This window comes from Panthera tigris, chromosome X, assembly GCF_018350195.1.
Source record: "Panthera tigris isolate Pti1 chromosome X, P.tigris_Pti1_mat1.1, whole genome shotgun sequence".
Lineage (NCBI taxonomy): Eukaryota > Metazoa > Chordata > Mammalia > Carnivora > Felidae > Panthera > Panthera tigris.
This window is the reverse complement of record NC_056677.1, coordinates 76,775,150-76,790,025: the sequence shown is the minus strand read 5'-3', so window position 1 is coordinate 76,790,025 and position 14,876 is coordinate 76,775,150. Positions and strand designations below refer to the sequence as shown.

The 14,876-nt window shown below is 35.5% G+C and overlaps 1 protein-coding gene across 4 annotated transcripts in view; it reads right to left on the bottom strand.

Moving 5' to 3' along the window:
• The window catches only part of DIAPH2 (diaphanous related formin 2), a 982,724-nt gene that overhangs the window by 874,804 nt on the left and 93,044 nt on the right, over positions 1-14,876 (bottom strand). For 3 of the 4 annotated variants that reach the window (XM_042974379.1, XM_042974381.1, XM_042974382.1), the window contains one exon: positions 12,343-12,363. The exons of the other annotated variant lie outside the window; for it this stretch is intronic. In XM_042974379.1, coding sequence (XP_042830313.1) covers positions 12,343-12,363 — 21 coding nt within the window. The remainder of the gene's footprint in view (positions 1-12,342; positions 12,364-14,876) is intronic. 4 annotated transcript variants of the gene reach the window in all.

The window sequence follows — 14,876 nt, the reverse complement described above, 5'->3', positions numbered from 1 at the left end:
CAACGTGGATGGAACTGGAGAGTGTTATGCTAAGTGAAATAAGTCATACAGAGAAAGACAGATACCATATGTTTTCACTCTTGTGTGGATCCTGAGAGACTTAACAGAAGACCATGGGGGAGGGGAAGGAAAAAAAAGGTTAGAAAGGGAGGGAGCCAAAATATAAGAGACTCTTAAAAACTGAGAACAAACTGAGGGTTGATGGGGGGTGGGAGGGAGGGGAGGGTGGGTGGGTGAGGAATACTGAGGAGGGCACCTGTTGGGATGAGCACTGGGTGTTGTATGGAAACCAATATGACAATAAATTTCATATGAAAAAAATAAAAATGTAAGATTAAAAACTTCTACACAAAGAATAAACTCCAAGAGAAAAGATGCAAATAAAAAAACCTGAGAATAAACTGAGGGTTGATGGGGGGTGGGAGGGAGGGGAAAGTGGGTGATGGGCATTGAGGAGGGCACCTGTTGGGATGAGCACTGGGTGTTGTATGGAAACTAATTTGACAATAAATTTCATATTTAAAAAAGAACTAAGTAGACTATTTAAAAATTGATAAATAATAAGAAAATTCTGGAAAATTATGAAAACATGAGTAAAAAAAATAAAAATAATTATTGATAGGTATGCACTTATTGCTAATTTGTTGATTGTTTTCTGGTTTCCTTCCCTTGTGGTTTGATTATTCTCTTTAGTGTTATGCTTATATTCCTTTCTTATGTACTTCTGTGTATCTAGTCTAGATTTTTGCTTTGTGGTTAACATGAGCCTCACATGTAACAGCCCACATATATAACAGTCTATTTTAAGTTGACAGAATTTAAGTTTTCATGCATTCTAAAACTCTACATTTTCACTTCCCCCATTTTGTTTTTCATGTCATAGTTTACATCTTTTTTATTTTGTGTATCTCTTAACTGATAACTACAACTAGTTCTAGTTATTTTGACTAGTTTTGTCTTTTAACCTCCATACTAACTTTATAAGTGCTTAATATACTACCTTTACTATATTTACCTTTGCCAATAAGATTTGTAATTTCATGTTATATTATTACTTCTTTTAAATTCCTTTTGAATTGAGAAGGCAGAGAGAGAGAGAGACAGAGAGAGAGAGAGAGAAAGCACATGAGTGAGGGAGAGGAGGATGGAGAGGGAGGGAGAGAATCTCCTCACTGAGTGTGGAGCCTGACACATGGCCCAAACTTAGTGGTGAGATCATGACCTGAGCTGAAACCAATAGTCAGATGCTTAACTTATTGAGCCACCCAGGCACCCCTATGTTTTATTACTAATCAATGCCTTTTCCTTTCAGCTTAAAGAAATTCCTTTAACATTTATTATAAAGCTGGTTTAGTGGTCATGAACTCCCTTAGTTTTTGAATATCTAGAAAACTGTTTATCAATCTTTCAAATCTAAATGGCACCATCTTTTCAGAGTATTCTTGTTTGGAAATTTTTCTCTTTCAACCCTTAGAAAATATCATTTCCCACCCCCACCCCCCCACCCTCTGGCCTGCAGAGTTTCTACTGAAAAATCTGCTGCTACTCTCATGGGATTTCACTTGTACATCATAACTTGTTTTTTTCTTGCTGCTTTTAAGATTCTGTCTTTAACTTTTGACTTTTTAATTATAATGTGTCTTGGTGTGGATCTATTTGGCTTCTTATTTAGAACTCTCTGAGCTTCCTGGACCTGAATGTCTGTTTTCTTGCCCTGGTTACGGAAGTTCCTGGCCACTGTTTCTTCAAAAAAGTTTTCATCCCCTTTCTCTCTCTCTTCTCCTTCTGGGACCCCTATAATACAAATGTTATTCCACTTGATGCTGTTCTATGGGTTCCTTAAGCTATATTTTCTTTTTTTTTTTTTTTTTTTTTTTGGTGTTCTATTTGGATTACTTCCACTGCCCTGTCTTCTAGATAACTGATCCTTTCTTCTGCTTCATCTGGTATGCTGTTGAACCCCTCTAGTGTATTTTTTAGGTTAGCTATAGTATTCTTCAGCCCTGTAACTTCTGTTTGCTATTTTCTTATATTTTATGTCTGTTGGCTAAAGATCTCACTGTGTTCATCCAATCTCCTCCCAAATTCTATGAGCATCTTTATGACCTTTGTGTTTTTTTAGTAATTTTTTGTTGCAATTCCCTTTAATAACAATGTTACCTCAATTAAATGCAACAAAGTAGAAAACATAAAGTAGCCAGTCAAATAGTTCAGGATGTGTGTAACAATATCCCTTTAAAATAATATCTTTGTTTTTCCTTAGAAGTTTCAAATAGTTTAAGAATAGAAAAAATATAGGCTAAAATATCACTTTTCTCAATATCATCTTCAATAATATTTGCCTATGAAATTACTTTACAATTATAAAAATGTGAATCTCATACCTCAGTCTATACACATATACTAGCATCATGACAAGGATTTTGGTGTGATATAGTAGGTAGAAATGGTTAGCTCCTGTCTAGGAAAAAATTTTTTCCCAAACTGGCTACTCAGGTATATGACCTTTTGCTTTGACCTCTTTGTCAGGTAAATTACTTATCTACATTTCATTAAGATTTTTTTCCCTCAGGTTTTATCTTGCTCTCTTGTTTGTAACACATTCTTCTGTTTCTTCATTTTGCTTGACTCTCTGTTTCTAAGTATTAGGCAAAACAACAACCTCTTCTGGTCTTGAGGGAGTGTTCTTATGTAGGAGATTAACCCAATCTTTAAACCTGGTCATAGCTCTTGGTTGTTTCTTGAACCTTTGTGATTATCTCAATAGCTGGATTTATTCTTGATAGGTCCCAGTGTTGAGAGCATTCCAACGGGAGTGATCTCAGTCAGCACCTAGATTCAGGCTGCCTGGAAGCCAGACTATCAGGTAGCAGCTTTTAAACTGTGTAAATATATACAGTCCTCTGGGACTACAATCATAAACCCTACTGACCTCCAGACCAGGCAATCTGGAGGTGTCCCCTGGGTGACAGTTGCAAAACTCAGGCTTCAGATGTATGTATAAGCTTTTTTCAGGGATGTACCAGTGAGCAATAGTGAAGCTAAAGAGTGCAAAGATGGCATCCTTTAGCCTCAGTTCCCAGAGAGCAGCTCCACAGCCTGTAGATGTGTGGCAAACATAAGTCTGCCCCTCAGACTAAAGCTCCAACACAAGGAAATAGGACTTTTTCACGGAATGACTCATGGTCTGTTTCAGTCTACTGTGTATTGAAGGAGCTTTTCAGATAGTTCTCAGGTCTTTTTCAGAGGGAATTTTTCTATCTGTAGCTATAGATTTGGTGTGTCTTTTGGAAAAGCTGAGTTCAGGATCTTGTTATGCTGCCATCTTGGACTGCCCCCTCAATCACTATAGTCGCTTTAAATGTCATACCAAGCACCATATTTGAAATGTATTCGTTTACCTGATTATATACACAAAAAACATCAACAGAAATTTCTACCAAGATTGCAATTAAAATACAAAGAAAATAAACTTGTAGTGCATAATTCTACATGAAAAGTACATCTTCTTGTTTCTAATATCAGGATATGTTATAAAATATAACTGCCCCATACACATCAATATTAATGCACTCAACTTATAAAGTATGTCTAAACATAAAGTCGATATTCATACTGTTTTAGATGTTTCCAAATGCCCAAGGTATAATGACTTACTAATATTTATAATCTATATTATCTTAGCATTCTTTAAACAATTAATTTAATCTGGCATTAGGAAATAATATATTTTGTGACAATGCACTGGAAGGGAAGGGACTGATAAGAAAATGTTCTAAAAGTGAATGGAGATTTCAATAATAAACTTTTCAAAACATATACAGATACTCCTTTCCAAAACGAGTATAACACACAAGCTGGCTTGCAGCGTTAAAACATAAGGAAATGGGAAGATAGCTACTCACTGCACATAATGTGAAATTAGAAAAGACTGAAATTGGAACTTTAATAGTACTTGTGCTATTTTGAAAAGATCACTTATAATATGCCATCATCAAACAGTCTCAGGTCTTATTTTCATCTGATTACCAAATGGGTTTTTCTAATTTATATATACTAGTTAAAAATAATTGCATTATTTTTATCTGATTGAATTGAGATATTTTACTAAGTTGTCACCCCCATAAAACTAAATGTTTTGTAATAGCAACTTCACTAAGATTTCTAAACCCATAAGGAAACACAATCAAGTAACAGTGTAAGAAAGCCAAGTTTTATCATGAAACAGCTACTTCAAACTCCAATAATCAGTGTTTTGTCTCCCCCTTCTGGACTATACAATTATTAAAAAAAAAAAAAAACAAAAACAACGCAGAGTAAGATTTGATCTTTTCTCATAGGATATATTCAAACAAAAGGCCTGACACAAGTGTAACATTGCATGAAGTAATCATTAAGATACTATTGGGTCAGTAAACAAAATTTCAATTTAATAATGCAATAGGAGATTAACAGCCCACATGTACATACTGCCATGTTAGTGGTATTTTCTGGATATTATGATTACTAGGGGGCCGATAGGAAAGAATGCATCAATAGCATTTTGAATATATTACTTGGAGCCTGACCATAAGTTGATACTTTAACAGGAACTTACATTCAGTATGACTTCTTTCACCAACATGGAAGAACAAATTTCTTTGGTTCTATTTTGCAAAAAAGGTTCTACAATATTCATTGAGTTAGTGCCTGTGCTCCCCATGCTCCAATTAGAGCAAACAGATACCCTTGTGGCTAACCTTCACCTATGATGGAGTTGTCCTTTTGACTCAGATTATTTAGAAACACTGCAAAAGGCACAAATGTAACATCTTACTTATGTTAAATGGCTTATCTGGTAAGCAGTACTACATGACACCAAAATGATTAGCTCTTTTCTATCTGGGTACATTTAGTCACCTTGAAGTATACATGGCCTTCATTACCTAATACATGTATTGAGGCTTCAGTTGATAAACAGGTAAATGTTATTCAAAAGATAAACATGTACAGCCAAAGGTAAATGTTATTCAAATGATAAATATGCTCAGCAGCAATGTGCAAAGTATATTTAAAATTGTAAAGGTAGGAATGTGAAATAGTGAAGCAAATTATAAAATTCTACTCTTAATGCTACAAGTGCTAAAGAAAAGCTCTTGGGTGTTAATAACTTTTTTTTCTTATTTTTATGTGATTTTACTAATTACTCCGTGATTACACGCATAACTAAACTCATCATTTTTACTCCAAATTTATTTTATTTTTTTAATATGAAATCTACTGTCAAATTGGTTTCCATACAACACCCAGTACTCATCCCAACAGGTGCCCTCCTCAATACCTATCACCCACCCTCCCTCCCTCCCACCCCCCATCCACCCTCAGTTTGTTCTCAGTTTTTAAGAGTCTCTTATGCTTTGGCTCCCTCCCTCTCTAACCTCTTTTTTTTTTCCTTCCCCTCCCCCATGGTCTTCTGGTAAGTTTCTCAGGAGCCACATAAGAGTGAAAACATATGGTCCCTGTCTTTCTCTGTATTACTAATTTCACATACCATAACACTCTCCAGTTCCATCCATGTTGCTACAAAAGGCCATATTTCATTCTTTCTCATTGCCACATGGTATTCCATTGTGTATATAAACCACAACTTCTTTCTCCATTCATCCATGGATGGACATTTAGGCTCTTTCCATAATTTGGCTATTGTTGAGAGTGCTGCTATAAACATTGGGGTACAAGTGCCCCTATGCATCAGTACTCCTGTATCCCTTGGGTAAATTCCTAGCAGTGCTATTGCTGGGTTATAGGGTAGGTCTATTTTTAATTTTCTGAGGAACCTCCACACTGCTTTCCAGAGTGGCTGCACCAATTTGCATTCCCACCAACAGTGCAAGAGGGTTCCCATTTCTCCACATCCTCGCCAGCATCTATAGTCTCCTGATTTGTTCATTTTGGCCACTCTGACTGGCGTGAGGTGATATCTGAGTATGGTTTTGATTTGTATTTCCCTGATGAGGAGCGATGTTGAGCATCTTTTCATGTGCCTGTTGGCCATCTGGATGTCTTCTTTAGAGAAGTGTCTATTCGTGTCTTCTGCCCATGACTTCACTAGATCATTTGTTTTTCGGGTGTGGAGGAGTTTGGTGAGTACGTTATAGATTTTGGATACTAAACCTCTATCCAATATGTCATTTGCAAATGTCTTTTCCCATTCCATTGGTTGCCTTTTAGTTTTGTTGACTGTCTCCTTTGAAGTTCAGAAGCTTTTTATCTTCATGAGGTCCCAATAGTTCATTTTTGCTTTTAATTACCTTGCCTTTGGGGATGTGTCAAGTAAGAAATTGCTGCAGCTGAGGTCAGAGAGGTTTTTTCCTGCCTTCTCCTCTAGGGTTTGGATGGTTTCCTGTCTCACATTCAGGTCCTTTATCCATTTGGAGTTTATTTTTGTGAATGGGGTAAGAAAGTGTTCTAGTTTCATCCATCTGCATGTTGCTGTCCAGCTCTCCCAGCACCATTTGATAAAGAGACTGTCTTTTTTCCATTGGCTATTCTTTCCTGCTTTGTCAAAGATTAGTTGGCCATACGTTTGTGGGTCTAGTTCTGGGGTTTCTATTCTATTCCATTGGTCTATGTGTCTGTTTTTGTGCCAATACCATGCTGTCTTCATGATTACAGCTTTGGAGAAGAGGCTAAAGTCTGGGATTGTGATGCCTCCCGCTTTGGTCTTCTTCTTCAAAATTACTTTGGCTATTCGGGGCCTTTTGTGGTTCCATATGAATTTTAGGATGGCTTGTTCTAGTTTCGAGAAGAATGCTGGTGCAATTTTGATTGGGATTGCATTGAATGTGTAGATAGCTTTGGGTAGTTGACATTTTTACAATATTTATTTTTCCAATCCATGAGCACAGAATGTTTTTCCATTTCTTTATATCTTCTTCAATTTCCTTCATAAGCTTTCTATAGTTTTCAGCTTAGAGATTTTTTACATCTTTGGTTGGGTTTATTCCTAGGTATTTGGTGATTCTTGGTGCAATTGTGAATGGGATCAGTGTCTTTATTTGTCTTTCTGTTGCTTCATTTTCCATGAACTTCATTATTAGTGTATAAGAATGCAACTGATTTCTGTACATTGATTTTGTATCTGGCGACTTTGCTGAATTCATGTATCAGTTCAAGTAGACTTTGGTGGAGTCTATCAGGTTTTCCAGGTATAGTATCATGTTATCTGCAAAAAGTGAAAGCTTGACTTCATCTTTGCCAATTTTAATGCCTTTGATTTCCTTTTGTTGTCTGATTGCTGATGCTAGCACTTCCAACACAATGCTAAACAACAGCAGTGAGAGTGGACATCCCTGTTGTGTTCCTGATCTCAGAGGGAAAGCTCTCAGTTTTTCACCATTGAGGATGATATTAGCTGTGGGCTTTTAATAAATGGCTTTGATGATGTTTAAGTGTGTTCCTTCTATCCCACCTTTCTCGCGGGTTTTTATTGTGAAAGATGCTTAATTTTGTCAAATGCTTTTTCTGCATCGATGACAGGATCATATGGTTATTTTCTTTTATTAATGTGATGTATCACATTGATTGATTTGCGAATGTTGAACCAGCCTTGCAGCCCAGGAATGAATCCCACATGATCATGGTGAATAATTGTTTTTATATGCTTTTGAATTTGATTTGCTAGTATCTATGTGCTGAATACGGGAGCCCCCAAATATAAAAAAAAATAATCACAAACATAAACATCCTTATTGATAAGAATGTGGTAATTGCAGGGGACTTTAATACTCCACTTACAACAATGGATAGATCATCTAGACACAGGGTCAATAAAGAAACAAGGGCCCCGAATGATTACATTGGATCATATGGACTTGACAGGTATATTTAGAACTCTGCATCCCAAAGCGACAGAATATACTTTCTTCTCGAGTGCACATGGAACATTCTCCAAGATAGATCACATACTGGGTCACAAAACTGTCCTCAATAAATACAAAAGAATTGAGATCATACCATGCACACTTTCAGACCACAACGCTATGAAACTTGAAATCAACCACAGGAAAAAGTCTGGAAACTGTCCAAAAGCATGGAGGTTAAAGAACACCCTAGTAAAGAATGAATGGGTCAACCAGACAACTAGAGAAGAAATTTTTTAAAAAATATGGAAACAAATGAAAATGAAAATACAACAATCCAAACGCTTTGGGATGCAGCGAAGGCAGTCCTGAGAGGAAAATACATTGCAATCCAGGCCTATTTCAAGAAACAAGAAAATCCCAAATACAAAATCTAACAGCACACCTAAAGGAAATAGAAGCAGAACAGCAAACAAACCCAAAACCCAGAAGAAGAAGAGAAATAATAAATATCTGAGCAGAGATAAACAATATAGAATCTCAAAAAAACTGTAGAGCAGATCAATGAAACCAAGAGTTGGTTTTTTGAAAAAGTAAACAAAATTGATAAACTTCTAGCCAGGCTTCTCAAAAAGAAAAGGAGATGACCCAAATAGATAAAATCATGAATGAAAATGGAATTGTTACAACCAATCCCTCAGAAATGCAAGCAGTTATCAGGGAATAGTATAAAAAATTATATGCCCACAAACTGGACAACCTGGAAGAAATGGGCAAATTCCTAAGCACACTTCCAAAACTCAAACAGGAAGAAATAGAAAACTTGAACAGACCGATAATCAGCGAAGAAATTGAATCAGTTATCAAAAATATCCCTACAAATAAGAGTCCAGGACCAGATGGCTTCCCTGAGGAATTCTACCAGACATTAAAGGCAAAGATAATACCTATCCTTCTCAAGCTTTTCCCAAAAATTGAAAGGGAAAGAAAACATCCAGACTCATTCTATGAAGCCAGCATTACTTTGATTCCTAAACCAGACAGAGACCCAGCAAAAAAAGAGAACTACAGGCCAATATCCCTGATGAATATGGATGCAAAAGTTCTCAGTAAGATACTAGCAAATAAGCCCTTTTGGACCTGACTTTCCAACAGAATGATTTTAATGATTGCTTTTTCACTCCTCTCCCTACTCAAAAAAAAAAAAAAAGAAAAGAAAAAGAAAAAGAAAAATCTTCCCCCTTAAGGCACCCCTCCCACCTAAACTCTAGAACTAATCCCTCATCATTTCCTCTAGAAGCTGATTCCTATAGTTTCCTCCATTTATTACAGAATATGCAAATTCTAGTCTGAGGAGCAAGCCAGAAATAAGACAGTGGGTGTGAAACAGTTTATACTACAGATCAATCATAACATCTATCTCATTACAGTGTCTTTCAAAACACTCTCGGACAAGATAAAACCTTTCCATGAACTATATACAGCCTATTAGCTTGCCACTTTACAGCCTTTACTATATTGTACGTATAAGGCCCTATCTTTATTCTGTTTACCTGTCTTTCCCATTAGACCTAGTATTTTTATTAAAGGAGCTATTCTCATTGGGGAAGAAAGACATGTAAATGATTTATTATAATAAAATAAGTTAAATACTATAATTCAGCTATATAGTGATGCTATGGAAAGGAAGCAGTTATCTAGGACAAATTCTCCTAATTGACATGAAGCTTAACCTTGATGGATATTTAGGATATTTCTGGACACAGTGAAGAAGAAAATGCCATTCTAGTTCAAAGAAATAGAATATGCTTGATTTAGAGTTATTAAACAGCAGGACAGGCACATGTAGAAATGGAGATGAAGATGAAATTAGAAAAAGGAACAGGGATAAGATCGCAAGGGCAATTGGGAGCCATTTGAAAGGTTTAAAGGGAATCAGCATGATCTGTGGTAACTGTAAAACATGCATGGGCAGGATGAGAGAATGAAGACTAGGAGACTATTTAGGAGGCTATGGCAATTACAGGTGTGTTTAACAATGAATCTAAACTAAAGGATCAACAGTGTGAGTAATCAGGGAAGAGAGTTGAGAATTATCTAAGAGAAATAATCAACAGAACTTCAACTCCACTGGATATGGAGAAATCAGTAATATTTCATTAGTGCTGGCAAAGGCCATGCAGAGACCAAGCTAGCTTCAGCCCACATTAAAATAAACTCAAGATTCCTTTATATCCCCACCCCCCTATATTTAACCCCATCCCCCTATGCCTAGCCTCCAGTTTAATAAAGGTCCTCACTGATCCATACACAAGTCTCCTAGGTAGCCCTTGAAACAAATATCTCTCTATCCTAATCCAGTATTTCAAAGTGTGCTCTGTAGCCTACCTTAACAGGATCTCCTATGGTGCTTGATAAAGATGCCAAGTTCTTGGCCCTATCCTAGACCCCTGAGGGACAAAATATATATTTTTATGTGCTTTCAAGTTTGAGAATCACTGGCCTAATCCAGCCTATCTACTACTATCAAATTTATTTTTCTTAAACCCTGTTTTCCTCATGTCACTTTCTTATTCAAACTAATTTCTAAATCTTCTACCTGGACTTCAAGATCTTCTTTCAACTTGATTTTTCAATCTTTTCAATGTAAATATACATTCTTTGCTCGAACAAAGTCAACTTAATTTCTTGCTTCCCTCTTCTCTGTCTCCTGCCCACACAATTTGGTTCTTTCTCTAGGCCTTTGCACTGAATATTATTTACACAATCTGAGAGTTTCTCCATTGTCTCATCTCCCATATCAAATCCTAGCCATCACAACTAACAATTCCTAAAAGTCCAGCTTAAGTCCAGAAATTTGCATGGAGTTTTCTCCAATTATTTTACCTCTACTTCTCTCTTCTGCTTGTGAATTCCAACTACACTTAAAATCAGTATGCACAATTTAAGAATTGATTATTTCCACATATATTACTAAAACTATAAGGTCTTATCCTTATTTTCTAGTCATCAATGAACCTAACACAGTTCTTGGCACATGATAAGCACTAAAGAAAGATTTGCTGATGTTTGGAATTACCCCAAAAGATTGATGGCTTCCCCCCACCCGGATGGCACATAAATTAAAAAAGAAAAAAAAAAGGGGGCAGCTGGGTGGCTCAGTTGGTGAAGTGACCGACTTCAGCTCAAGTCATGATTTCACAGTTCGTGAGGGGCCCTGCGGCAGGTTCTGTGCTGATAGCTCAGAGCCTGGAGCTGCTTCAGATTCTGTCTCCCTCTCTCTCTACCCCTCCCCCACTAATGCTTGTTCGTGCTCTCTCTCTCTCTCTCCTCAAAAATAAACATTAATTTTTTAAAAAAAAAAAAAAGAAACGAAAAAAAGACTAGGGGCGCCTTGGGTGGCTCAGTCAGTTAAGCATCTGACTCTTGATTTAGGCTTAGGTCATGATCTCGGGGTCACAAGATGGAGCCCCATGTCAGGCTCCACGCTGGGCATAGAGCCTGCTTAAGATTCTTTCTCTCCCTCCCTCTCTCTCCCTCTACTGTTCACTTGCTGTCTTGGAAGGAAGGAAGGAAGGAAGGAAGGAAGGAAGGAAGGAAGGAAGGAAGGAAGGAAGGAGAGAAAGAAAGAAAGAAAGAAAGAAAGAAAGAAAGAAAGAAAGAAACTAAATCAATTTTTAAAAGCAAACAAATATTAAATACATTCACTATTCTGAATACCATGGTACCTAATAATGTTAAAGATAATGTCTCCTGCCCTGTTCCCTAAATACAGACTGCTTAGTCATTAAGACAAGGTATTTACAAATACCTCTCAATTACAATACAGATCATTTTTGATGTATTATGTAATTATGGAAATGAAATACAATGCCCTGAATATGAAATCTCTAAAATACAGCAATAGAAAGAACCTTAAAAAATAATGTAAGCCAATCACTTCAATTTAGCCATTTAATAACTGAACCTCAAAAACATTACATGACTTGCCCAAGGTCACACATCCAATTAGTAGCATCTAACAGAGACAAAGACCTAGCCCTCTTGACTGCACATCAAAGGTTGTTTTCATTACACTATGTGGTCATTGACACCAAATCAAAGTGAGATACTTTAATAAGAATTCCTGCTAGCATAAACCAACCTACCATCCTGAGATGGCATCCTGCTCTCCTGAGAACTGAGGTGAAACACCCAATTTCAACAGACTCATAAAAACAGAATCATAAAAATCATAAACACAGGCACAACTCTAAAAAAAAGTAAAACCTTATAAGACAAAGTATACAAGGCATATTCAAATTCTAAAACATGTTCCAAAACCACAGGAAAAATACTTACCATGGCTAAATTCTCATCACCTGATCTTTATCATCTTATTACTTTGGTAAAATATACTCCAAAAGAAGAACCAAACATATAGAATGCTATAAGCAAAAATTGCTCAATTCCCAAAAGCACAAATTCATATCTAAGGGTAAAACACATCTTTTGTACTCACCGTAACTTTACTTCCAACTATCTGCATGCAGTAGTCAACGGAGAGTAGTTACGGTGTAAAAGAAACAAAAAACAAACAGCAACAGTTATTAGTAATCAGAAGCTTTTCACAGAAGTGTTTAGTAAATTAGTAAATAGCTACCTATGTACACTTTAATACTTCAGATCTAGAGTCTAAAACAAATATACCAGTATTAATTTCTACCATATTTCAAAAATGTGTGAAGTCTCGAAATAAGGATTCCTAAATAATTACTACTGTTTGAAGACGTTTTTAAAAATGTACTGCAATTGGCATATATAAGCTAAATATCAAGTAACATAAAATTAAGTGCAACCAGGCATCAGATATTTTACCAGCCCACAGTCACTCAAAAAATATATCAACAGAAAATTGAATTTTTTTCCAAATAATGCTTTTTTTTCCTTGTTATAATGGATATAATATTAAGGTTGAAACAAGGTGTTTTAGAATATAAATGTTGCATTTAAAGCCATGCATTAAGTTAAGAAATGAATTGTAGGTTGAAAACTGGAGCATTTTATATTGTTATGATTTTAAGGTTTATAATATTGTTTTATAGTATACTTGAAAATTACAAAGAAGAGACTGCTTATAATTCTAGTTTTCTAGGCCACCCTAGCATTTGTAATATAATAATATAATATAATTAATATAATATAATGACATAGAAGCAGTTTATATCTAAACATGCATATATTCATAAGGATAAAACAGTTCAAAATACAGAAACTTTGAGCTTTCCTAATAGATAAGAGATAGAATTTCTGAGAGGCAGGATGGTATTTAAGAAACCAAGAAATGAAATCATACCTCTGAACATAATTTTATGCCAAAACCCTAATATAAATCAAATCATTGTTATCAGAGTCCTACACTTAAATGTCCAAAGCAATGTCCAAAAAAGAACTAATTAATCCACAATAAAACCTTTAATCTGATAGCAGTTATTATCAATATGTGTTCTATTTTCCAACTAGTACTTTAAAAAGAAAACTAAAATATTATTGAAATCCCAATAAGAACCCTAAATTGAACAGGATACTACAAGACACAAAAAGATAATGACAGTAGCCGAGCAAATTATTTCAGAGGAATCCATGAATCTCCAAATAGAGAAGCAGCTTTCTTAAATATTCATGCAACAGAATATTTACAGGCACTGATTATTTAGTTGAATAAAAGCCTCTTTGGTGCCATTAACAGTCTTCTGAATTGAAAGATATGCTATTGACCTAAATTATTTCCTCCGACCAAAAAGACAGATTTTATCTGTCCCTTGTTTATTTAACACAGACATGAGACTAAAACAAGAATACAAGCCTGTATTAACAATTAAGGCAAGTGTATACTCAGTGAAATAACCAGAATATAGCCTATTAATAATTCATTATGATTGCAAAATCCTTGCATTTAGCTAAAGCACATACAGCAAACAGATTAGATCGGCCATGGAAAGCTAAAAGAAACTGGTGTGGTCAGTTTGACTTCAATCATTTCACCTGAGAAAGAAAATATCTGCTAATGGCAAAAGCAAAATGGTAATACATGTATACACACACACACACACACACACACACACACACACACACATACACACAGATATACTGCAATTTCAACTGCTTATTTCATGGGTCAATCTAAAAATTCTATAGATGTATTGGGTATCACTATTTTAAATCATTTCCTATTGAGATTTTTATTTAATCAGTAATACCTCTCAAGGGGTCATGTGTCTTCAAAAATGTGATTTTACATATTTTAAAATCTCAATTTCAAAGACTGTAATTTAAGTTATAAATAAACTAGTTTCTTAATATTCTAATAATGACAATGGCAAACTAATGTTAGGATTTCAGTGACTAAATTTTCCTCATAAATGTCAATAAAGGCTGTTAAGATAGAACATACAAGATCCCATAAATCACTGCTATACTGTGCCTCTTTCAGTATTATGAATGGGTAGGACAAGGTCTGCAATATTAACAAAGCTTGGTTTTCTGTTTCTGAAAATATATGCTGGTGTTTTGAAAAATATAAATTCTTCCAGATTGTTTGTGGCCAAATTATCTCTATGTGACAACTACCATAGGTCAGGTCCATAACCACACTTGCTATAATGAGCAAATAAGTCCAGCCTGTGCAGAGAACAGGTTCTTCTGCACTCCCTTATTTAAAGTCCATTCATCACTGACAGGTAATCAAGCCACTTTTTCCTTTAACATTCACATAATTTAATATTCTCTATTATGGAAGTTAAACAAGAAAAAAACTAAACTAAGCAGTAGTTTGCATCATTATCTTTTAATTTCCTATATATTTTTACTCCATGCTTATTTTAGCAAAGTTAAGAACATAACAAAAGACTGTCATTTGCTTTAGAAATGGGTTTTGAGCACATACCTGTATATTAGTTTCATCTTGCTTTACTGTCCTTACCCAGGAACTCAGGAGAATGATGGACATTTCTTACTGAGCCCATATTTTGTTTTTCAACTCTATGCAAAATGACT